This window comes from Clavelina lepadiformis, chromosome 2 (assembly GCF_947623445.1).
Source record: "Clavelina lepadiformis chromosome 2, kaClaLepa1.1, whole genome shotgun sequence".
Taxonomy (NCBI): domain Eukaryota; kingdom Metazoa; phylum Chordata; class Ascidiacea; order Aplousobranchia; family Clavelinidae; genus Clavelina; species Clavelina lepadiformis.
In genome coordinates, this window is record NC_135241.1 from 2,115,850 (window position 1) to 2,139,862 (window position 24,013).

Consider the following 24,013-nt stretch of genomic DNA (forward strand, 5'->3'; position numbering starts at 1 on the left):
TTTTGGCTGAGCGGAACAAAACATTACATGTAATCAACCCAGTAATTTCTATTGAAAATAACAGCATTATCATACTGCACAATTTAACACAACCCAGGATAATTAAATCAGACAAAAATAACATTATATTCCCTCAAAAGTGCTTTATACACTTGCTCTTTCGAGTATGTTCAGTGTCAGTTTCACGCTGAAGAAACCAGCAGTAGTCCCCCATCATGTTTGGGTTAAATCAACCTCTACACCGCGATTCTATCACAGAGATATCTTGGTGAAATCTTTCCCCATGCTCGTCGCTCACATCACCCAGGTTTAGCGGGGAAAATTCCAAGTGTGAATGAAGAAAATGCAGTTTAACCGACATTCTGCAGCCCATTTCGCGGTATGATTCCAGCAAATTGTCCACTAGTTCCGAGTAATTTTCTGCCCTGTACTTCCCAAGAAAATTTTGTACAATCTGTACAAATGCATTCCAGGCTTTTAATTCAATTGAATTAAGCTTGGATGGAAATACTGGGTCACGGATCAAATCACGTATTTGGGGGCCAACAAATATTCCAGCTCTCAGTTTAGCATCACTTGGTATTGCACCAAATTTTTCTTTTATATGCAGGAATCCATCTCCATTGAAATCCATTGCCTTCACAAATTGTTTGATCAGGCCCAGTTTAATGTGAAGTGGTGGCAAGTACACTTTGCTCGGATCAATTAGGGGTTGGCACTTAACATTATATCTTCCAACAATGTAGTCCGTTCTCATTGGCCATTCAGTTGTGTCATAGTGGTTTGCATCGTCTCGACTGTCCCACAAACAGAGAAAGCACAATTGCTTGGTGTAACCCAACTGCAATCCGAGCAAAAGTGACACAACTTTAAGGTCTCCACATATGTTCCCCCCCTATACCCCTACCCCCCCCCCCCCCCCCCTCTATAGTCATGGCCAAGAACATTCAAGAATGCATTAATTGTGAAAAGATAGAACATTGCATTTACAAAATAATGTCAATATTAATCTTACATAACATGCGTTGTGACATAATATGACCAACAATTCGCTGGGAAAGAAAATTGCACAATACCTTGTACTGTAGAACCTTATAATATAGTGCCAATCAATGCAAAATCCAAATTTTGTGAATTTTCATATCTTGAAAACCTGACGTGATAGACCAATTCTGATTTCAGATTTGGAATCAGCGTCCCAAAGTTAGTCTAGGCAGTTTATTTTCATTTGAGGAATAATTTTGCTGTTGTCCAGTGTTATCTTCATGAATATCATTTGTCTGTAATTTCCTCTCGCTTTGTCGAAATCTATTTCATTTCTTCTAATAATTCTGCCTTGTAAAGATAAGCGGCTTTTTAATAATAAGTCGCAAATTATTAATTACGTAGCCTATATGAACACTTACGTAAAAGCGAAATTTTCCTTATGACGCTCAGACATACAGTAAGTAAACCGGTAAAACTGTTTAAAACTGAGGTTCCGAAAATGCTGTTATTTAATGATAATATTTGGTCATTTTACCCAATAAATTGGCTTTTGGAAAAAAGTTAATGCATTAATAACAGAAAAACAATGCCCCATGGTATCACGATTTTCATTTCATAATGCTGTCAGTGGAGGAACCTTGTAAAAATTTGCAAACGTGTTTTGGATGTTAGTTTGCTGATGTTATCAATGAGTTTATTCAGTTTTATACTGCTGCTGTCCTTTTGAACTCTATTGGTGATCTAATGTAGTTGATCTATTTTACAGTCGAACAAACAGTGAAACTTGTCGCTTATTAAAAAGAGTGATATTCAATTTCACTACCGGCATGAAACTAGTTATCATTTTCTGCCTTTGCTACTTTCTCGGTTACTTATTCGCAGTTCAAGTAATTTACTTAAAATATCACTTGATCAAGTATAGATGTATATCTATATAGATGTCTATAGTATAGATGTATATCTTGTAAAAACCATAGTTTAAAATAAAATCACAAAATTTAAGATAAATTCGAATTAATTGGAATCAGACCAAACAATGTTTATAAACTCAAATTTATCGATTTAATTTCAAAATGTTTGTACTACCTTTCATATGCGGTATTTAATATAACTTCAATAAACAAGCTTGGTAATTAACCGTAATGGCTATATTGTCGTTTGACTGTTGCCGTTATTTTGGCCAATTAAGTTCGAGTTCGAGCTCTGCCAGCATTGTCGTTGCCTTTTAACTTTCAATATTTTCATAAACGGCCGCTGCTGACTGATAAAATGAACATCAACTGACTTGAAAATTAACCAGAAACGTTGCACTTTTTATATTAATATAATTTTTATACCTTGCGTTTGTGGTACTTTTCAAGGGTTGTAACGTGAAATAAGTCGATACTCTTTATATTATTTTATATTACTGCAGATACGTTAATCAAGCTACTACATTCCCTAGCAAACAATTCGTAACCAGCAATGTTAATATTTCTGATTGTTCTAAGTTTCTCTTACATGCCTTCTTGTCTTTGCTTTTTAATCTATACAAATGACTTGCTGCTGTAAGTTTGTAGAAAGTTCTTTGTTATTTCAATCAATTGTCTTTGTTAACATTGTCTTTGATAAGAATGTGAATTTACGGTCAATAAAAATAAAAAAAACTTTAGCGACTTAAGACATACTTTTAGTTATTTTATTCACTTTGTATAAGAACTTTGATCATAATCTCGGTTGTTTAATCCAAAATCATTAAATTAGAAAACGTATTACTAAATTCACTCTACTTAGCATAATGACAAAACTTAGGTTTTTTTGGTGGATGAATTTTTGTTTTTTTACAGTAATGAAAAAAACCTTGTGGTATTTGTTAAATTATGGGGTTAATAACAAAATTAAAAAAATTTGACTGGAAATTGGCAAAAATCAGTTTTAACTTTATATGCTCGAATTTAGTGCTGTAGATAGCATACGCATTGTGTCATCGTAATTATTTGCTGGAAATAGTTTGTTATTTGTGGTTTAGGTTAGTAACGTGATTGAAAATTTAACAAGAAATTTGATATGGACCAACAGCATAGTTTCCAGTAGTCATACCGGCTAACAGTATCCAAACTTATAAAACTGTTGTATGATAATAAAACTCAGATCTATGCAATGAGCATGTATTTACATTTTAAGAGAAACAATAGTTTATATGGTGCTTAATAATTATTTTCTTTTGGGTCATTCAGACTGATGGCTTTCTCGTGCGTTTCGGGCAAAATGTTTGAAATAAATCATCTCGAAATTCCTTGTCTTGTAGGTTGTAGATTATCACGTTGATAAAACTGTTGAAACGATGAAGCCCAAGTTAATCAGTCAAAGCTCTTATAATACCAGATAAAAGTTTGATTGTAGGTTATGCTGTACGGAGTTCTATCTATTTCATCAGAAGCCCACCTGTTGCTTAAAGAGATGAAAAAGCTCACAAAGTAGGGTTGAGAGATGTTGACACAATCGACAAGACGGCTATAAATCAGGGCAGTTAAAAATACTATCGGAACTGGAATTGAAAATGCAAATTTTGTATAAGTTCTGGGTGAAAGTTTAAAATTTCAGTTTAATGAAATCGTCGAAAATACTCATACGACATACAATTGGAACACTTAACAATTTACTGAAAGTCGTTCGATTTTTTTTTACTTTAACCCTTAAATCACATAATAATGTAAAAAATTTCTTACGCAAGGTGGTAGTAAAGAAAATGTGCATGATAGCAATTGTCACCAATGCCTTGGTGTTTTGCTGCAAAGACACCCTCTCAGAATCTTTATTTTGCAAATTATGTTGCGTTTCTCTTGTAACCTTTCGGCGTTGGCGAATCATAATAGCAGTTCCAATTACTAAAGCACTCTGCAAAGGTATTGTAGTAAACTACTTAATATTGGGGATAGTTCTTGCTCTTATATTAAATATCTTCATTTAAACTTATATATTAGCGGTTTTTTGTCTATTTCTTGCTGTCAAATGCTATTTTGCTTCCAGAAACCAACTCTTTCATATCCACTCCACCTTGCAATTGTTCTACTCGCGAAACTTACCGTCAAAGTGTAAGGAACAATGTATAAGAGGGCAAGAGCAGCAAGAAGATCAACATGACTTTGCTCTTCATTTATGTCCTTTGGCGTTGGGAAAAAGATGAAGAGCGATGATGAGTAAACGAAAGTCCAATTTTGCGCAAAGTATGCTAAATTATAAACAACTTGTTAACAGAAAACGTTCAAAGATTTTTGTATTTTTGCATCTGAATGTACGTTTTAGAAAAATAACGGCATTTATTGCTCACTTATACTTTAGCAACAACAAAGTGGAAAGCAATATAGTTACATAAATCTATTGTCTCTAGTTGTATAACTGCGTTCTATACGAATTGTTAAAAACGTTACAGGTAAACACTTGTGTATTCTTACGTACTTATTGCGATTGCAATTGCTGAAAAAATCCATGCCACTGTAACTCCAATGTAAACTGACTTTTTACTTTGCCATTTGTAGTTAAATGGCTTTGCCACTGCGTAAAATCTTTCTATTGCCATATAAGTCAAATGATACATTGACGAAGTGATTCCGAACAAAAAAGCAAATCCTGCCGCATATGCTTGTGGCGATCCCCGCAGAGCCAATCTACTCCTGTCAAATTCAAGCGGTGTCATGTTCATCGACCAACTGAAGTTGTAAGTTATTACTACTAGCGGCTGTAGACCTGTGACATGGAACAATAACAATTTTCTGTTTACGTTACATGATAAAATTATAAACTTTACAAAACTTAACTATATGTGAAGACAAAGAAAGAAATAAGTTGAATTAACTATAATTGCTATAGCTAACGAACCAACTAACTAACTAACTGTGACATGGAAATTATATACTTTACAGTAGGCTACCTACTAAACTATATGTGAAACCAAACGAAAATCAAGGTTATTTACTAATTACTCATAACTAACCATAACCAACCAACCAAACAACTAACTGATGACGTAATTTGTTTCTTACTTGCCAAAGCATCCGCCATCGCCAGCGAGCTGCGACAAATATCCATTTTAGTCTCTTTGTTACGTCTACATCGTCGAATGCCCACAAAAATGGCTAAACCATTCCCCATTAAGATTGCCAGCCCTAAACACACGTTTAAAAATAAAAATATCCCACTTCGAGCCAATCCACATTCTTGACAATCAAGCAAAGTTTTGTTGAAGCATTTTCGGTTGATGGTCACCGTGTCGCTAGCGCAAAACCCAGGAAAGATGCACAGCGAGGAATGATTTCCTAAATAAAATCTTTCAGTGACTAAAAGTCCGAATACGGAGCAATATTATACAGAAACCTGAGCGGCGTTGAACAGAATATACTGGAATTCTGTAATTGCAACATTCAACAAATACGCAGCCTTGACTGCGAAGGCCAGCACAAACCGTTTGTTGCTCGTACCCAGTCCGATGTCACAGCTGGCCAATATGCTGACATATCACTTCCATTTGGCTTTGTAAAATGATTGATCTCATATATCGTTTGATTGGCTGTTGGGTTGATGTTTCCGATTACAGGTTTCCAGTTGCACATTTCCAAAAGCGATTTATTTTGCAATAAGCATTCGATATTCCGCAAAGCAACTTTATGGTTACGTCACTGGTAAATTTTGTTTATTGTCTCTGCTTATAGATTTTGCACTTTGATTCATTAAAAATTGAAATATACCACTACCTATACAAGTTCTATAATTCAAGTTAAAACGTTTGACATTTTTAAATGGTTATACACTTCAAATACTTATATATACCTTTATACTTCAAATGGATTCAGTTAAAGGTCTCATATATCTGACTTGAGAAATGAAAAAATTGCCCTTTTCACTCAATTTTTCTCTTTGTATCACAGAAAGCTAATACGAAATGTTGTCTTATTTCATCCATTTTCTGTGAACTATTTGCGCAGTGTTACCACCTGCCTACCTCTTTTATCATTTAAGCTAGCTTTGGTCATAGTTTTATAATGGTTTTTTTTAATTTCCTGTTGCTTTGTTGGGAAAGGTGATTTTAAACCTGACGACAAAAACTGTATTTGAATTTAGTTTTAGCGATCACTTTAAGTAAACTAATGGTAAATTGTTATAAGAAAAAATTTCAGAGCCGAGGTATGTTGTTAAATCTGAGATCTTTTGTGCGCTTCGGCTATGAATGGATTCAAATAATTAATATTTACATTTTTAGCTTTAAGTGTAGCCTATATAGACTTTTATGTGAATTTGCAAATGGATTAGCATTTTGAGGCGTCGCCACTGTTTACTACGAAACACTAATACTTCGCTTCAATAAGTCAGTCCTTGGAATACTTTGAAATAAGTATTTTGAAAGCTGGTCAACTTTATAAAATATAGCTGGCTTTGTCTGATGCAACTTTTGAACAGTTTATTTTTTAAGCGGAATTTTTGTTAACAAAATTCTTTCTTTGGAGGATAATGCTGAAGTATCGAACAATATTATCTCCCAATATCTTGGTGCTTCCAGAAAATAAACGGCATTTTTTACAGCTTCTGCTTTTTATTGCATATATCATTAAAAGACATACAACAAATTTGAAAATTTTACAAAAAATAATGCAACACAAATTACCATACAGTTACTTCAAAGAAAGCTTCTGTAGTAAATCTTTAACTTTTGAAAATGTACATTAATACTTAGCGCAAGTTTAAAATCTTAAGATTTGACACAAAAACCAATTAAGTATTCGTATTCCGATGTAACGATGGTTCACTTTATTTTACAACACGTAAAAAGAAACAGGAAAGAAACCGTTTACAGGTAAATCGACAATACAAGTTAATTCGCGATATTCAGATCTGATGATGGTTGATCTCCTTTGTTTCACACATCGTAAGATGTAGTGTGCGAGGCTTTCGTTAAAAATAAAAGTTAGTCTTATCAAGACATTTTGCACAGAAATTAATGTTATAGTGTACTGCACTTTTTTTGTCAAATTAAAGTTTATGCAAAACGTTTACTCTGATTTTTTTCTCTAAAGCTTTATACCATGCTGTCGATCCTAACTATATATTAGTGCCGATACATTTAAAGTGCAAATCAACATGTAGAAACGGTAAATATACATGAAGCACTGTGTAAATAGATGTAACTTGGTATCAGCTAAAATCTTATATTTTTGTTTGGAGTTCAGTGGTTTCATTTGAAGTGCCCCATTTCAAGAGTTTTCTCGCGAATTGCGGTTTCACTGTATGCAGCATTTCGTCTCGAAATTCCTTGTCACGTATGTTGTATATTACGACATTAGCAAGGCTGAGAAAAAAATCGATCGAGTATAAATAAATTTTATTTTTCGAAAGTCGTTTTGAAATCTTAAAAACTCTAAAAGTTCAATAAACAAAATTATTCCTTTTCAATTGTTCAAGTATATTTATAGTCAATCACTTCGTAAACACTTTAAGAACTCGCCTGTTGCTTAAGGTAAAGTAGAAGCTTATAAGGTAAGGTTGGCTGAGAGTGGCACAATCCAATTGACTGGTGTACAGCAGCGAGGATATAATCATTGTCGGCACTGCATGAAAAGAAATTTGAATACTATCACTATCATTACAGAGAATGTTGATGTGCATTGCTGACTAAAACGTCGATGCACTTTATATATAGTAAAGTTTATTTATGTGGGATTTTTGCCACATGTAACATTTATAGCATGTTTCAGAAAGTCTTACGCGCTGTAATGCTGAAAGCAATTTGCATTATAGCGATTGTGATTAATGCGTCGGTGTTTCGTTGCAAAGACAACCTCTTAGTGGTTTTATTCTTTGATTTTTCTTCCATTCCCCCGACAATTTTTCGATGTCGGCAAATCATAATTCCAGTTCCAATAATCAAAATTGTCTATGATCCATAAATAAAACAAATTCAATGTAAGATGAAGCCAAGTAATCCTTACAACTGTGAAGCTTTGTTTGGTAGGGTAGGCCAAGTTTCACGGCGACACTTCTTTTTTTTAGAAAGAAGTGTGTCGAAAATTGTTCAATTGTTCAAGTGTGTTGTATTAATAAGCCTATATGTCATTGCTCTTACCGTTAAGAGGTATGGTACCGCATACAACACTGCATAAAACAAATGAATTGCTGATGACTGGTTAAGTTCTGTTGGCGTTGGGTAATACAGAAACACCATTGGAGAGTAAGAAAATGTAAGTTCTTGAATGAAACATGCTAAAGAACAGCTACAATTATGAATTCAGTTTATGACCAACCTGTGATGGTTCTGAAGCTAGCCAACCTTCAAGAAAGTCATATAAGTCTTTTATAAAGTTGGTAAAGATAACTTGTTTGGCACTATTCTTACGCATGAACTTACTTAATATAATGGCGATTGCTGGCAAAATCCACGCCATTACAACTCCAACATAAACTGACTTGTTGCTTTGCCATCTGTAACCATAGGGTTTTGCGATTGCGTAAATTCGTTCCATCGCCATGTAAGCCAGTTGATACATGGAGGTAGTGATGGCAAACAAAAATAACAGTCCTGCCGTATATGCAAGTGGCGATCCCCGCAGAGTTCCTTGCTCATTCTCGAGCTCATTCAATGTCATTGACATCGACCAACTGAAGTTGTAAGTCACTATCACTAACAACTGTATACCTGCGACATATTTAAATTAACATTTTTAGTTTCTAAAAAGCTTTATTATAAAACATATATTTGACGAAAGAGGTTTTGTAAACAATTCATAATTTCACACGAAATACTTACTCACTTGTCAAAACATCCGCCATTGCAAGTGAAGTTCTACAAATGTCCATTTTACTTGCTTTGCCACGTTTACAACGTCGAATACCCACAAGCACTGTTAAACCGTTTCCAATGAGGATTGCCAATCCCAAACATACCGCTAAAAATAAGAACACAACACCACGAGTTTCCCCACACACTTGGCAATCCAGGAAGGTTTTGTTGAAACATTCGTCATGGATTTTTACGTTGTTGCTTTCGCAAAATCCGGGGAAGCAACAACGCATGGAATGATTGCCTGAAATTAAAGGAACTGTTTATCGAATGCTTGTGGTTTAGCCGCTTATGCACAGCATTAAAGTGATTTTCAACCATCTTTTGCGTGAACACACCATCTGCTGTTCTGTTTAACTAAGTGACTTTGTTAACGCATAATTTTATTGTTTAACCAGCTATTGGTTTAGTGGCAGTGTTAGTTGTTACCAGCAGTTATTACGTGGATTATTTTGAGCATGTTTTTGGCCTTTCAGGCTTTGTAGCTTTTCCCGTTCATGCTGATAACAACTGACTTGGTTCTTTCGTCCTTAAAGCGCTTTTGACGAAAAATAAAATAATAGATTGATTGATTAATAGCCCGAGCATTTAATGCAACATTAAATGAAGTAAGTTAAGCCTTTATTTATCACAGTATTATTGCAAGGAAAGCATCATACCATTCTGATTTCGCATCTTGTCAAGCGTCACAACAGGTGGAGAAGTTGACTTTGTAATGCTTTCATAAAACATTTCGGTTTGACTGAAATTAAGCGTAAGTAGACACTTTGCTGAATCATTGACACAAGACATCAGTTTTGACTTGTAAGAGTCGCTAATTGTATCCACTAGGCGGCGCAATTGTAAATCCAAATCACTCCTTCACTTTTGATCGACTAAAATCAAAAATTCCTTGTATTCAACATAAAATATATTTGTATTTGTTGTTACTGTAGCTACGGAAACGCTTATAAAATTACAGGTTGCTCTTGCTGGTTTGTTTCGATGTTATTTGGTGACCTCGGAGTAATCATTACAGCTCTTATCAGTCTCCTTAATTGCGACTCAGCTCATACAGAATATAATATTAAACGCAGCACGAAGTAGCGATTCTTTATGGGCGCTTTGTTTGATTTATCATCCGCCTTGTTGAAGTATTATTCAATTTTTTTTCGCCATCACTTTGGTTTTACCTGTCTATGATTTATCTGTTGGTAATTCTAAATTGTAAATCAATACGGAGAAATCTGCAAAACGTCTTCAATTTCGTTTCCGATAGCTTTTAGCACACAAATATTTATCTATGTCAAAACCATACAATTAAACACTGCGTGATTTCCTAACATTAAGATTGTAGATTTAATTGAGCAAAAACCTGATCTGATATTAATAATTCTTTTTCACTGTGATTTTGCAGACGGTCTAATTTTACTTTCCTTCATATCGATCAGAGCCTGCCACTGACAAATAGTTCAATCGATAATTAATAAGAGGAAATCTTCTTAATGACATTTCTAGTTTTGAACAAAGAAGGAAGCAAAAACTTAGGGAGAAAGATAGAGCCGTGCATATGCTTAACATCACCCTCCATTTTCTTTATCAGATAGAGTGATGGTTAAGGTGGTTTCTCTACATGGTTCTTCGCTATGTCGTTGTCCTTTCGTAGACTCTTATTGTATATCTTATTAGATATGTTTTTCCAATACCTTTGTCCAATCTCAATACGTTTCTTTGTTTCATGCGCAATTACACATAGTCGGTGTGTTGTCTATTGATTTAAACGTCCAAGTTGCTGCACGAGTACCGCCTGTTCATTCATTATAAATGATTTTACGTTTGATAGTTTTCTTTGTCCGTTTATCCTAACACAGGCTAGTGATTTTGCAACCAACAGGGTCCCGTTCAACACATGCCATTTCGGGTTAGGACTTTGTATTACAAAAATTATATTGACAGAAATAAGATCAAATCTACAAGTCAATGACGTTTAAATCGTCTATAACGCCGCAATAAATTTTTTCAATAAACTTTTTTCGTGCACATCAGGTTTTGTCCATTTTTGTCGAGAGTATTTGCAGTGACGGTATAAATTGTTCTGGAATTGTTTGACATATCGTTCACAAAATGCTTTCATGAAAATTTATTTGCCAGGAATTAATTTCTTGCACAAAGAAATATTACACTCTGCTTTTTATTTCTTTCATCTTGTTAGATTTAGCAAGATTCGTGAGCTTTGATGTTGCACTCTTCACTAGATGCACTTGCAGAATTTTCAAAATTTCTCCTCTAAATTCTTTGTCTCGTATGTTGTATATTATGACGTTGACCAAACTATAAAACATAAACACTCAGAAGTAACGCATAAAAATTAAACAAAAAATACCAAATTTTTCATCTAAAAATTGATAATTTAATTACCTGTTGGACAGTGAAATATAAAAACAAACCATGTAAGCTTGGGTAGATTCCGAATAAAATATAACACTGCTGTACAAGAATGAATCAATGAGAAAGGTGGGCACTAGAAATAGAAATATAATGGCAACGACAGTATTAACTGTAACCTTTTTTGTATGGTCAAAATACAGAAGTTTTATGATATGTAAACTATGATGCAAAAATTACTGTGCACGATCTTTTACTAACTATACTTACTTAAACTCAAAATGAAACCGGTCAACATTACGGTGACTGTGGCCAAAGCATTCGCATTCTGCTGGTTTGAGTCCAAATTTCCTCCGTTTGTTTTGCGAAGTTTGTGTTTCTTCAGTTTTTGATATCGCCGAACAACCAACGCAGTGACAATAATAAGACAACTCTGACAATGATAAGAATTATTAATTTGAGATTGAGCAGATTTCTCATCAAACTGAGCTTAATACACGATTTTCGAAGCGAGAATACGTAACATATGATAACTTACGTTCAACAAGAAGGGAATGACGTAAAAGAATACGAAAACTATCCCTCCTTCTGGATGACTATCGTTAACAGGGGTCTCACACGTGCTTGGATAAAACAGAAATACCGCCGTGGAGTAACTAAATGTTACTTGCTCTGGTAACTGAACTGCGTATAAAAGATTTTTATCAATTTTTTGTTACTTTAGGCCTACTGACGCATTATATGCGGTTTGACAATACCTACATAACATTACAGCACTTGCTGACGTCACCCATACTATGCCGAGTCCCACATAAACCGACTTTTTGCTTTGGTGTCGGTAACTGAAGGGTCTTGCTAGTGCGTATAAACGCTCAATTGCCATAAACGTCAGGTGGTACTGCGAGCTGATGAACCCGAGTACGTAAGATGTTCCAGCGGCAAATGCCTGCCACGATCCCCGCAAAACACGCTGCTGTCGTTCAAGCTCCTTGGGTGTCAGCATCATGGACCAACTGAAGTTGTAAGTAACCACCACCAGAAATTGAAGACCTGCAAGAGGATTTCTTATTTAAACCAACCCCAATTCGAAAGCAAGCATTTTATCTTAACCTTGTATTATTATTTACCAATCAAAAGATCAGCTATCGCCAGTGAGCTTCTGCAGATGTCCATTTTGCTTGCCTTATTGCGTCTACATCGTCGAATACCCACAAGCATGGTTAAACAGTTTCCAGCTAGAACTGCCAGTCCAACACTAACAACCAGAAATAAGAAGACCGCGCCACGAGCCACTCCACATTCCTGGCAATCGAGAAATTTGGTGTTGGCGCACTTTGTGTAGATCTCGTCTCGTGAGCCAACGCAGATTCCAGGCATGAGGGGTAAGTTGCCGTCATACTCTGCAGTTCTTCTTGTTGTTGTTGCTCTTGCACTAGTTATATCATCCTGCGTTTGGGTGTTCTCTTTTTGCGAAAAATTAGCCTCAACAAATAAATATTTAGTTTCAAGTCCATTGAAAAAGAGCTGTAGATATTTCGGGTAATAACTTGCTTCAATCCCGCTTGGTACGGTTTGCATTTTTTGCAATAATTTTCACAATTTCGTACAGCATGTGACGCTGGACGATAACTGATGACTCTCTTTGCGGTTGTGTCATGAAAAAATATCTTCCTTTTGTCACTGAGCGGTTTAGGGAACCATGAAATGATTTTGATCGAAATCATTTTTATTTGAGGAAATATTTCCACCTGTCTTTCGTAATCAACTAACGGCGTTACCGTCCATGAGATAATATCGGTAATAATATGCTTAACTCATATTTTTTATCGATTTTTTTCATTGTGATGTATTTATGTATAATTAATCAATATTTTCAGTGTCATATTTCATTAATTTTTTTAAATCGTGTTTAAGAAGTTTCTTCAGATTTTAATTTCAATATATTTGCTGAATATTTAACCTTTACAATCAGAGTTATTACTTCACTTATTTTATTTATGATAAAACCTATGTAAATATTTGAAATATTACAATAACACACTTATAATAGGCCGCCTATTAGAGAGTATTATACTTTATTATTACTATTGGCTTAAATATTAAACCGATGGTTTTTCTTTTTTCAAGTACTGTAACTTTATGTCTGACCATATATCTGATAAATTAGGTATTTTTACTGTAAGTATGAATTAATGGTACCTTTTAATAACGTTGCCTGTTTCAAAACAACGTGTTCAATTTTTGCAAACATCGACGTAGAAATTATATCCGATTAAATACAACTACAGTGAGACCTCGTTAATCCGGACCACTTCGTTTCGTCAAAAAATGTCGGTTTAGCGGGGTATCCGGATTATCGGAAAGTAAAAAATCAATCAATCTTGCAAATGCAGTACCGTGTTAAAAATGCAGTATGCACCTTACTCCAATTCTAAGTACCGAGTTTCTGGCTGGACAGCAACTAAAATAAAATTATATTTTTTGTATGATCCGACCCAGTGTCGAACCCCAGAACCACCGTATTAAAGACGAATGCTCTAAGCCAGAAGTGACGAACATGCGGCCGCAAATCGGTTTGACAACCGCTCTTGCATGGCGAAGCATTCCGGCGGGACCAGCAGTCTTGAACTTTCTTTGACCTGTTTCAAATCTTTGCGCAATGCGATATCAAAAGCTGATAGCACGATTGAGTTGCAGCAGTATGTCTTCAATAGACTGCCGCTCTCAACCGATGTACTGTACGTATTTTTTTGCGACCGCGGAAGCGTTGTTTGTTACTGTTGATGAACAACGCAACGTTATTATGAACAACGAACAACGTTGATGAACAACGCAGACCGCAACGTTATTATGCGTAGATAATCGGCTATTGTTTCGTCAACTAACTACATACTGTATTAGGACAATCGTGAATCATTTTCGCTTAACTGTTAATAATCCGGTTTATCGGATTTTATTGCTATTGATTTAGCACATTTGTTCCAAAACTTTTGTGTCGGAGTCGGACAGCGGGGTTTCCGGATTAAAGGGGTAAAATGCATAGGAAGAAATCCGTTCCCGGCAGTTTTGTGTCGGATAGCGGGGATTCCGGTTCATCGGGGTCCGGATTAACGAGGTCTCACTGTATATACTATTCACCGTAGACCACGAATTGGAAATGGTGGATAAACTGCAAACTAGGAGATTGTTTTGCAACGACTTCATCCGCATGTTCAAAGACAGAGAGGCTTGGAGGACCATGATCGCCGATGTCTGTACCAGATCTGGCACTTAACTAACTATTAACCACCCAACCAACCAACCGACCAACCAACTAACTATATAACTCTAATGCCATGTCGAGCAACCTCCGCGTTTTTCCCAAACACTCGTTTTCAGACAAATCACGTCATACCACTTTTTACATTGTATTTGTTTTCTCATCGTTTTAAATAACAGCTTCATTACTTCTATTATGTTTTGTATTTACGCTTACCATTGATCTTGTGCTATTGTATAAACACTGATGTTGTCTGAACTGTGTTAACCGAATTTTAAAGTAAAATAAGAAAACCATTTTTCACAGTACACCTGAAGAAGCAAGCTTATGCTTGCGAAAGCTCATGTCGAAAAATATAAAGTTAACCTTAAGAGTACCAAACTATATCCTGTTTCTTATTTTACTGTATAAACATTTTTATGTTGTCGTCCGATGTTTTTGCGATTTCGTGGACTTCTGGCCTCCTGGCAAGAACTTGCTCAAGTTGGTTTGAACTTGAACTTTAACTTGCTCAAGATTTTCATTAGCGAATTACAATTGTCGAAAAAGCATGTTTCTATTTTGTTCGTGATTGATCTTGCAAGAAGCGTTACGTCTTTTTAATAATGAAATTTTCAAATAATGAAACTTCCATCAAAACAATTAACTGTAACTTTTAATAAAAATGAACAAGAAAAACTGGTATATGACGTAACAACAATAAAAATTGTGAGAAACGTATTTGTCATTTTATTTTCAGCCGTGCATGTTGTTAAACGAAAACAATGATGCTCTTGTGTAGAGAAATATCATGACAACGACTTACAACAAATAAGTCATATAACAACCATTGAAATATTATATATTTTTTGTTCCATTAGTTTTTTTTGGATAACATCGAGTCGAATTGTTTCTTGAAGAAACTTTTTACCGATTTCAATTTTAAAAGTTGGAAAATTTCCTTTCTAAACTCCTTGTCACGAACGTTGTATATCACGACGTTGAATAAACTGCGCATAAATTTACTGGGATTATTTCAATTTAACTGTGAGTTAATCAGTTATTTAGTTGAATTTATAATAACGTTAATTTGCTATACAAGCTGTCAATTGAAGTGAAACTAACCTATTACTGAAAGAGATGTAAGAGCTCATCATAAAGGCAGTTGAAAAAGCGTCACAGTCAACTAATCCAGAATAAAGCAAGGTGCCCACAATTAAAGTAGGAACTGGAAAACATGAAGCGGTCCTGATTAAAAATAAAACTTATATAAATTATAAATGTATAGAAGGAAACTCTCAAACACAAATATTTATCTTGTTGAGTCCAACTTTAATCCTTTTATAAATTCCTCGAGAGTCACAAAGAACGAAAGGCAGATGCACAATGTCATCCTTACACGCAATTTTCTCGGATACAATTTATAATTATGGAGTATAGTTATGCTACTGTATTTAAGAAGAGCATTTATATCGAATGATTTGATCGTGTTTGGTTCAATGTTTGTATTTGAGTTCACTTGTGCTCTACATTTACATGCTGACTTTCAACATTAGCCTGCAATACACAAAAAAACGTCTTACGAAAGGAAATTGTGAATCCAAATTGCATTATGGCCACCGTGATAAATGTTGCTGGGTTCTGCTGCAAAGAGTTTTTGTTCGAGTTGATTTTATTCAATTTTCTCATTTTAATGTGTTTAGCCTTCCTGAATCGACAGATCATAATTGCAGTTGCTATAATTAAAGTTGTCTGCAAAACAATACACCCATAAAGTCAAAATCGGTCTAAACGCTAATTGTTGTTCATCATTTACACCAAAGCCGTATACACTGACCGTTAAAAAATAAGGTAGAAGGTAGATTGCTCCAAACACAGAAAATACTGCTTTATTAGTTGGATTCAAAGTAGCTACAGATGGAATGGGAAAAAACAAAAATGCTGGAACCGAATAAGCACAGGTAAACCATTGCGTAACTGGAATATATAAAACAAATGGATTAAATGCTTTTAGGTACATTATCGTATATAGCAGTTAAAAAATAATAACATGTCTTCGTTTTCATTCGTATACCGAAAATTGTAAATATTGCCACTAAGCTCCAAATTATTCCGATGCAAGAGTAAATGATGGCCTTTTTGCTTTGCCACTTGTACTTAAAGGGCAGTGCTATTGCATAAAATCTCTCCAGGGCCATAAATGTCAAATGAAACATGGATGAAATAAGCCCGAAGACGTTTAGAAATCCTGCGGCAATAGCAAATGTTGATTCTCGTAAAGCTATTTGCTTCTTTTCGAGCTCGAGGGGGGTCAGGTTCATTGACCAACTGACGTTGTAAGTAACTACAACCAGCAGCTGCATACCTGAATCATTTTTATTTACTGGAATTGAAGACACTTTGCTTAGGCAGGCATAAACAATATTGACAAAACAGTTTCATATCAGTTAAAAAATTTGTAATTGCATATTATTTGTCTCTATATACAGTACAATACTTACTTGTCAAAGCATCAGCCGTTGCCAGCGAAGTTCTACAAATGTCCATTTTACTGTCTTTACCACGTCTGCAACGTCGAATACCTACAAACATGGTTAAACCATTTCCGATTAAGATTGCCAATCCCAAGCATACAACCACAAACAAGAAAATTGCTCCACGAACGAAACCACATTCTTGGCAATCGAATAGAGTTTTGTTAAAGCATTTTGTGTAAATATCTTCTGCGCTGCCGACGCAAATTCCAGGAAGGCCACAGAGAGTTCCTGGATCATAGTTTGGACCAACTGTGGTTAAAGTAGGTTGGGAAATGTTGCTGATGGGAAATCCTGAAGTTACCCAAGCATTTACCGTCTGATTCAACGAGAACGATTTCAAACTAATTGCACTAACTGCATTTGCCTCAGCTTCGTCTGATTCTAAATTAAGCTTTAGCATAGCTATTATATGTAACTTTGCACAGATGATCTCAATATCGTGAACTATTTTCTGTGGCAAGCAAGTCTGCCTCAATCGACGTTTCTATTATACTTAATTTTCGACAGCCCAAAATCCTATATCATTTAGGCCTACTCGGCACTCATTTATAATTTTATATTATAAAAGCAAGTACATAATAAGACGTTGTGTCGCATAGATTTTTTACGAATCGTTTATGCTTCGGCCTTTTCATCTGCTTTGCTGTGTCATCAATCAAAACTGAGTGTTGCGTATATTTGGTTTTGATCTATTGAGTACATACGTTTGTTAAAAAACGAGGTTTTGAACCCGGTATTTTCTGCCCCCATTTTGAACCCGAGCAGCCAGAAATCCATCTGGTTCAAATGACGACGATCCTGACAATGAAGGCAGCCTTGTGCAAACATTCTTTAATTACAAAATTCTCATAAGAATAACCTGGTATAGATTTTGTTCTACATTCAAAGGCTCAGCGTTATCGACACACAGGTGTAGTACAAACATAGAATTTAAGTTTAAACTTTTAGTAATAAGTTATTATAGCCATTTAACATTTTCAAATTTGCAATTTTAGTTGATTCTTATACAAGTTTAACCCATAAAAGTTGCTGGTGTCAAATGGTAACACTTTGCATGGTTTCATCTGGTCTATTTTGACCAATGAAGATTTATTGATGTAGAAAATTGACGACCGCGTTACGTCAGGCAAATCTGCCTAAGGCAAGGTTTCGTTTGCATGGGATTATAATTCGCTGTAAACAATTTATTCTGCATATTTTGAGTTTTTCTGATTCTACGCCGAGCATTCTTTACGCTTTTCCAAAACTGTTTTTGTTCTTCCTAAATAACTAGAAATCCCGTAGACCAACGTTTTTAGACAAAATGCATCATTATATCACCATACTTTCAAGTTTCAACATGTTTCCCCATTGCTTCAAATAACAACTTTATTACTTCTTTTGTATTCTGTATTTCGGCACCATTGTTATTGTGCTTGTATAATCATTATTAAATTCTCCATCAATTTTTTGTGTTTAAATTGGCTTCTGGTCCACTAGCATTGAACAAAACTTAACAGATTTTCACCGGATTCTCATTAGCAATTTATTGAAACTTTAGAAAAAACACGTTTTAAATTGTTTTTCTTTACTTAAATTGATTAGGTCACATGTTATTGTCTAATGCTATCAAATGTTCAACAAACTAGTCTGTTGTTCAAAAATGAAATTTTTTACGTAATGAGATTTTCAGGTTATGGAACTTTCATTAAAACATTCTGTAACCTTTAAAAACAATATTATGTAAAATAAAAACAAAGCGTTCTTTGTGACTCTCGAGGAATTTATAAAAGGATTAAAGTTGGACTCAACAAGATAAATATTTGTGTTTGAGAGTTTCCTTCTATACATTTTCCTATATAAGTTTTTATTTTTAATCAGGACTGCTTCATGTTTTCCAGTTCCTAGAGTGGAGCTTTGAAACAGTTAAAATTGCAATTAATGCTATCATCAGTCAGCTTGTAGCTTGCCAGCATATCGGAAATGAGTTGGAAAACTTTCCTCTAATATAACTTTCATTTTTTAATTTTTCTATATTCTTGCATATTACAGCGTTACACACATTTTATGCAGACAAAAAATAAAGTTGGAATCATTTGTGCAACAAATAGCCAAGTTACAGCTGAATAGCAGCTACTTGTTTTAAGCTTGTAGTACCGGTACATGCAACTCATTTATGCATAGCACATTATTACTGTAGTTCGATTCATTACCAAGTGTTTTCAACCAACTAATTACGAGAAAAGTTACTTTTGTTATTCTGTTGCATACCCGTCCCATTTCAGTGACATTGAAAGAGCTTAGACCTCATCTATCTCCCTCTCACAATAACTCGGTTCTATCTGTCTGTGTTTACCTACCAGGAACAGTAGCTTCATAGGGCAAAGTGTTCTGGAGAAAATGCCATGGAGAGTAAAGTAGTCCGCAATGACAACAACAACAACGTTCAAGTTGTTCTCTAAATTTGGATATTTATAACTGAGTCGTCCTGCAAAGTTTTTCCATCAGCCGAAACATTTGCAAACAAAAGATCCAATCTTTTGGACGTTATGCACCAATACAGTGATTTCCAAACAGATTTTGACAAGGCTTTCTATGCAGAGGTTTGAAATCATAGAATAATCAAATCCCTGACCAAAAAATATCATGAAAAAATAACATTCAATCAACATAAGCAATTAAGTATAACTGATGTAGTGATAATTAATAATGAATTTAGTGTTAATGCGTAATAACGTACAACAAAGAGAAGTTCGAAGGGAACACCTGCTGGGACTTCCACGTAACAGGCGAACCCTGTTAAATCATCCCATTTAAGCGATATGGAGTAGAAAGTTGATTGTTAATAATTTAATATGGTTGCCTTTTTTTCCATCAAGAAAACCTGTTTTTGTCAACAACATGTTTTTCACAATGTCTTTCCAACTACTTCGATTTTTGTTCCAAAAAATCAAAATCGAAGTGTTTTATTTTAATAATTTCAAAAAACGCTTCAAATGGACTGGATATAAAATTAGACAATTCACAAGTGCATTTGAATCGATTAGGTCGTTTATCATTTCATTATCAACTGATGCTACTCGTGATGTGAAACTCTTAAACATAACATATATCTAAGATGCAGTTAAATACAAACACAACGCCCAGGTTCCTTGCTACCAAAGACTTCTGTACTATATAAACAACACAACCAATTCATAAATGACATCAACACAGATTCTGAGTATCAAACAAAACACCAGGCAGTATGCATTTTGATAAAAAATTATCGATGATTATTTCACCATACCACTATCAATAAATGTAAAACAACCCAAGTAAATGTATACTTTTGAGTGCAGTATACAGATATTGCAACAGCTTTTGCCAAATATCACAAAAGACAAGAGCTTGCATTACTCATTTCAACATTAATCTTACAGTGATATACGAATTTCCTATTACTGTATATGATTTAGTAATTTTTCAATTTGTTATTTTGCAAAGTTAAGAAAGAATCCACAGACATTTGAGATCTATAACTAAAATAAGGTTTTGCGATTGGCTGTTTGAGCTTGCTAGGAATCACAGAAAGCATAGTCATGGAAGTAAATGACTGTAAGAAAGCTTATTGCATGCAGTGATTTAATGAAACCATCAGTTGATAAATATATTTGCATTGCTTTGGTCACAGTCTCATGATAATCCGTCAAGTAAGATTGTTGATTCAAGTTTAAAAATTAAGTGCTTCTTAGAAAGTAATTATAGATGCATACACGTATGTACGTTTAGAACCACAAAAAATCATCAGCTGAGCACACAAGTCACAATCAAAATTAATCAACATTTCAAACAATAGTTATAATACTGCTTCTCATCATTGCAATACAACAAAAATCAAAAAATGTATTTTTCTATTGGACAAAAGACACCATTAAATGTTAAATGTCACTTACATTGCAAAGATAGATGCATACAAAGATAATTATCACCTATTTCAAACTAATCAGAATAAATGTGGTTCGTTTATCTTACTTTACATATTTTAATTCTATGCATAGCCAAAGATCAAGTACTTGGATTAAACTTTATGAAATTTTTCTACTCCTGTCTTGTCAAAAAGCTCATAAACGGTATCCACAGTTGCACGAAAATTTATAGAAAACACCCTTGCACTTTCCAGTGTTTCCTCTTCATTCAAGCCTTCTCTTAAAGCCAAAGCTTTAAGAAAATCACTCCTATATGGACAGGCATTAGTTGCAGCACTTACAAGCTGGCTTACTATAAAACCGTGGTATTCCTGCAGGGAACCTTTATATGCCAGTTTAGCACAAGATTTTAGATTTTCTGGATTAGAATCATAATCGTTTTTAAGCAAATGCTCAAGAAACAACAGAATAAACTTGAGGCCTCTCTTCAACCACATCAAAGCATTAGTTGCAAGTCCATTTCCATCTTTGGCTTTCAGCTTCTTATCCGTTTCATGACGTTCCACTTCTATGATGTCATCCAAAGTTGCAAATTTGACGGGATTTTCCAAATATCGCTTTTTAATTTTTTCAATATTGCCTATTACATCATTTTTGACTGGTGAAAAGATTTTGCCACCAAGTAAATCAAATATTGATGGAATTTTTTCACAGGCTTCAATAAATTTTATTGTGTCGATCTTTTTATCTTCGGGAATATCAGGAAATCCAGGTACGAATAAACAAGGCATATTAACTTAAAATATTTCAACTGAAAGACTACACTGCGTTGAAAAGTAGATTGTTTAAAAAGAGCAGGTCATTCAAACATAACTATATATATGTAACTCAATGTTATACTAAGCCTGGCACCAATTTTGGCATTGTAATGCAAAGTTTCCCAGTTAGTCACAATTTTATGGTACCGATATAATTTTTCATCGTTAACTGTGTGAAGTGCAAATTATGATACTGACCGTTATAGTTATATGGCACAAAAAAGAACATGGACACTGCAGCGAAACTCATGAAATTGGACCAAAAATCATAATTAAAATAGCAATTTTTTGATAAAATTCAGTTAATAAATACCTCTGTACACTGGCCACCCATCCATTTAAAAGATCAGATGCCAACTGTGGGGTTATAACACATTACTGATCATACAGAAACGTCAAACTATGTTACAATAACATATTGGGATATAAAACAAAATAGTGTTTATTAAGCTGTTGTGGATTTACTCAGAGAATGTGGGGTTTTCTTTACTTTTGCAATCTTTTACCGGAATCTCCTACTGGAAAGTTTGTATGAAAGTTGGGTTCTGCGCCAATTTTCTGGCGACGCCAAGTTTTGCGCAATATTCTATGGTATAAATATTTTACTGGCGAGCCAAATATCTTGGCGTCATATTTATTGACTGATTTATCCGGTAGTAGGGCCAGGATCGAGTCTTGTGGGATTATTACGTCATAAAATTTTCTCTATTTATGTCATAACATCCTCATATTCAAGCATTCATATTGGAGTGCAAAAGTACAAGAGACCTGTATGGAAAGTTTGTATGATACGCCGGAGATCACCGGCGTGGCAAAGGAGAAAAAATGATTACGTATCTGATTAATATCATAATAACTAATATCAGCTTCAGCTTCTCGGGCATGGTGTCACAAGAAATGAACAGAAATTGCAAATGCAAGACGACGGCTTTCCGGTGACCTCCATTCATTAATCTAAGAATTAGGCTACACCTAGTTGCTGCGGAAATTAATTATAGTTTTGATATTGACGCGGTGTGCAACATAGACCTCAATTTTTTGGTGTAAATATCCCTGTGAAAAAATGCAAGCTTTCCATATAGAACAAAAAACCAAACCTTCTTGTAAGAGTTTTAGATAATGAAAACAACCCACTGATGTATGATGAGAGCAGAAATACAGATACCGTAAAACCTCTATTTCACCGCCACCTCTATTTGAACGTCACCTCTAATAGAACGCCACTTTTAAAGAAGGGTAGAAAAATAGAGCGCCTCCCTCTAATTGAACGCCACCTCTAATAGAACACCACTTTTAGCGGCGGAATTGTATTAGCAGGTCTCTACTGATAATTATACAATTGATTAAGTTTTCACAATCTAGCAGTTAAAGCAGCCATTTAAAAGATACCAACCAACATACCGGTAGTAACAATGCAGTATCACGTTACAATAAGCAGCAGTAAAATAGAGCGCCAACCTCTAATTGAACGTCACCTCTAATAGAACGCCACTTTTAAACAAGAGTTGAAAAATAGAGCGCCATGGCGGTGAAATAGAGGTTTTACGGTATATGGCAAAAACCTAAAAACATGGCACAGGACCACATAGCCTGTCCCCATCACAAAAATGGAATAGGCTGTGGTATTTGGTACATTGAGGTAACCTACACACTATGGTAGTCGATACTTCCTCATTTTGACTGAGCTTAAGGACCCTTTATTTTATGCATATGCAGCTATATGCATCAACTATGTGCAATGAAAATTTGTAAATTAAGATTAGTATTTCGTCACTTTTTGAAAGTAATATTGCATAGCAGTCAACCCTATCCCAGTGTGAGTCATAACTTACAAGCCACCAATGCAAAACACGATGCAAAGACAGGTGTCACCATGAGAAGACTGGATCAAGATTTGAAAAGTCATAGCTTGTATGAACTGAAGCCTGGGTCAATATTATCGAGGTCATGGGTTCTGTAAAGTGGAGCTTAGGTAGAGATTGGAAAGGTCACAGCTTGTATAAATCGAAGCCTGGGTTGGTATTATTGAAGTGAACTCTACCCTTAATTTAATTATGTATAGTACTACATATATGGTGTTATTTTAATTTTTAAGAACTTCTTTTATTGCCTACTTAGGCTGTGTAGTTTCATTTTAGATAAGCTTATTAATAATGCCACAAAAGTATCAGAAAAAATCAAGTAAAGACTACAGCCCTGAAGACCTTAAGGCTGTTATTAAAGAAGCCAAAAAGGATACATTATCTTCTTATGAAGCTGCTGCTCACTTCCTGAGCAGCGATTGTCAGCAGAGTAAAGTGAAATAAAAAGAAAAAAACTCCAGAGAAATAAACTTGTTTCTGCTAATGCTATAACAATTAGTGATTTATGCTTCC

The 24,013-nt window shown here is 34.8% G+C and overlaps 5 protein-coding genes across 6 annotated transcripts; all 5 read right to left on the bottom strand.

The window, feature by feature from the left end:
* Window positions 1-3,149: 3,149 nt before the first annotated feature.
* Window positions 3,150-5,676, bottom strand: LOC143446601 (uncharacterized). Its single transcript, XM_076946316.1, has 7 exons — window positions 5,429-5,676; window positions 5,010-5,282; window positions 4,426-4,713; window positions 4,053-4,198; window positions 3,696-3,864; window positions 3,412-3,514; window positions 3,150-3,299 (listed from the first exon to the last, which is right to left on the bottom strand). The coding sequence occupies exons 1-7, from the start codon at window positions 5,574-5,576 to the stop codon at window positions 3,200-3,202; spliced, it is 1,227 nt and encodes a 408-aa protein (XP_076802431.1). The 5' UTR covers window positions 5,577-5,676; the 3' UTR covers window positions 3,150-3,199.
* A 1,023-nt stretch (window positions 5,677-6,699) lies between these two features.
* On the bottom strand, window positions 6,700-9,656 carry LOC143446510 (uncharacterized). The gene is made up of 7 exons (XM_076946167.1): window positions 9,454-9,656; window positions 8,766-9,038; window positions 8,363-8,650; window positions 8,081-8,217; window positions 7,723-7,891; window positions 7,463-7,565; window positions 6,700-7,306 (listed from the first exon to the last, which is right to left on the bottom strand). The coding sequence occupies exons 1-7, from the start codon at window positions 9,584-9,586 to the stop codon at window positions 7,165-7,167; spliced, it is 1,245 nt and encodes a 414-aa protein (XP_076802282.1). The 5' UTR covers window positions 9,587-9,656; the 3' UTR covers window positions 6,700-7,164.
* Window positions 9,657-10,749: 1,093 nt separating this feature from the next.
* Window positions 10,750-12,736, bottom strand: LOC143446752 (uncharacterized). Its single transcript, XM_076946532.1, has 6 exons — window positions 12,286-12,736; window positions 11,921-12,208; window positions 11,697-11,842; window positions 11,429-11,591; window positions 11,192-11,294; window positions 10,750-11,104 (listed from the first exon to the last, which is right to left on the bottom strand). The coding sequence occupies exons 1-6, from the start codon at window positions 12,734-12,736 to the stop codon at window positions 10,951-10,953; spliced, it is 1,305 nt and encodes a 434-aa protein (XP_076802647.1). The 3' UTR covers window positions 10,750-10,950.
* Window positions 12,737-15,139: 2,403 nt separating this feature from the next.
* Window positions 15,140-17,455, bottom strand: LOC143447360 (uncharacterized). 2 transcript variants are annotated; one of them, XM_076947424.1, is made up of 6 exons: window positions 16,898-17,455; window positions 16,471-16,761; window positions 16,234-16,373; window positions 15,980-16,148; window positions 15,522-15,624; window positions 15,140-15,406 (listed from the first exon to the last, which is right to left on the bottom strand). In XM_076947424.1, exons 1-6 carry the CDS (start codon window positions 17,331-17,333, stop codon window positions 15,274-15,276), a joined length of 1,272 nt encoding a protein of 423 aa, XP_076803539.1. In that variant the 5' UTR covers window positions 17,334-17,455; the 3' UTR covers window positions 15,140-15,273. The 2 variants fall into 2 exon arrangements, with proteins under 2 accessions (XP_076803539.1, XP_076803540.1); XM_076947425.1 differs by lacking the exon at window positions 16,471-16,761.
* Window positions 17,456-19,868: 2,413 nt separating this feature from the next.
* Window positions 19,869-22,599, bottom strand: LOC143445844 (glycolipid transfer protein-like). Its single transcript, XM_076945185.1, has one exon. The coding sequence runs from the start codon at window positions 21,609-21,611 to the stop codon at window positions 20,973-20,975; it is 639 nt and encodes a 212-aa protein (XP_076801300.1). The 5' UTR covers window positions 21,612-22,599; the 3' UTR covers window positions 19,869-20,972.
* Between the last annotated feature and the right edge of the window lie 1,414 nt (window positions 22,600-24,013).

Bases quoted from the DNA above. Each gene is read 5' to 3' on its own strand.
- LOC143446752 (XM_076946532.1), bottom strand. From the start codon at position 12,736: ATGCAAACCGTACCAAGCGGGATTGAAGCAAGTTATTACCCGAAATAT. The intron at 11,592-11,696 runs GTAAGTTATCAT...TATCATTGTCAG, and splicing joins TCATTCCCTTCTTGTTGAAC to AGTTGTCTTATTATTGTCAC. The intron at 11,295-11,428 runs GTAAGTATAGTT...TTCTATTTCTAG, and splicing joins CGGTTTCATTTTGAGTTTAA to TGCCCACCTTTCTCATTGAT.
- LOC143447360 (XM_076947424.1), bottom strand. From the start codon at position 17,333: ATGCTAAAGCTTAATTTAGAATCAGACGAAGCTGAGGCAAATGCAGTT. The intron at 16,762-16,897 runs GTAAGTATTGTA...AAAATGATTCAG, and splicing joins AACGGCTGATGCTTTGACAA to GTATGCAGCTGCTGGTTGTA. The intron at 16,149-16,233 runs GTCAGTGTATAC...ATTGTTTTGCAG, and splicing joins TTCTACCTTATTTTTTAACG to ACAACTTTAATTATAGCAAC.
- LOC143446510 (XM_076946167.1), bottom strand. From the start codon at position 9,586: ATGTCTTGTGTCAATGATTCAGCAAAGTGTCTACTTACGCTTAATTTC. The intron at 7,892-8,080 runs GTAAGAGCAATG...TATGGATCATAG, and splicing joins CGGTACCATACCTCTTAACG to ACAATTTTGATTATTGGAAC. The intron at 7,566-7,722 runs GTAAGACTTTCT...CTTTTCATGCAG, and splicing joins TGCTTTCAGCATTACAGCGC to TGCCGACAATGATTATATCC.
- LOC143445844 (XM_076945185.1), bottom strand. From the start codon at position 21,611: ATGCCTTGTTTATTCGTACCTGGATTTCCTGATATTCCCGAAGATAAA.
- LOC143446601 (XM_076946316.1), bottom strand. From the start codon at position 5,576: ATGTGCAACTGGAAACCTGTAATCGGAAACATCAACCCAACAGCCAAT. The intron at 4,199-4,425 runs GTACGTAAGAAT...TTTATAATTTAG, and splicing joins AGCAATTGCAATCGCAATAA to CATACTTTGCGCAAAATTGG. The intron at 3,865-4,052 runs GTAAGTTTCGCG...ATACCTTTGCAG, and splicing joins TTGTTCCTTACACTTTGACG to AGTGCTTTAGTAATTGGAAC.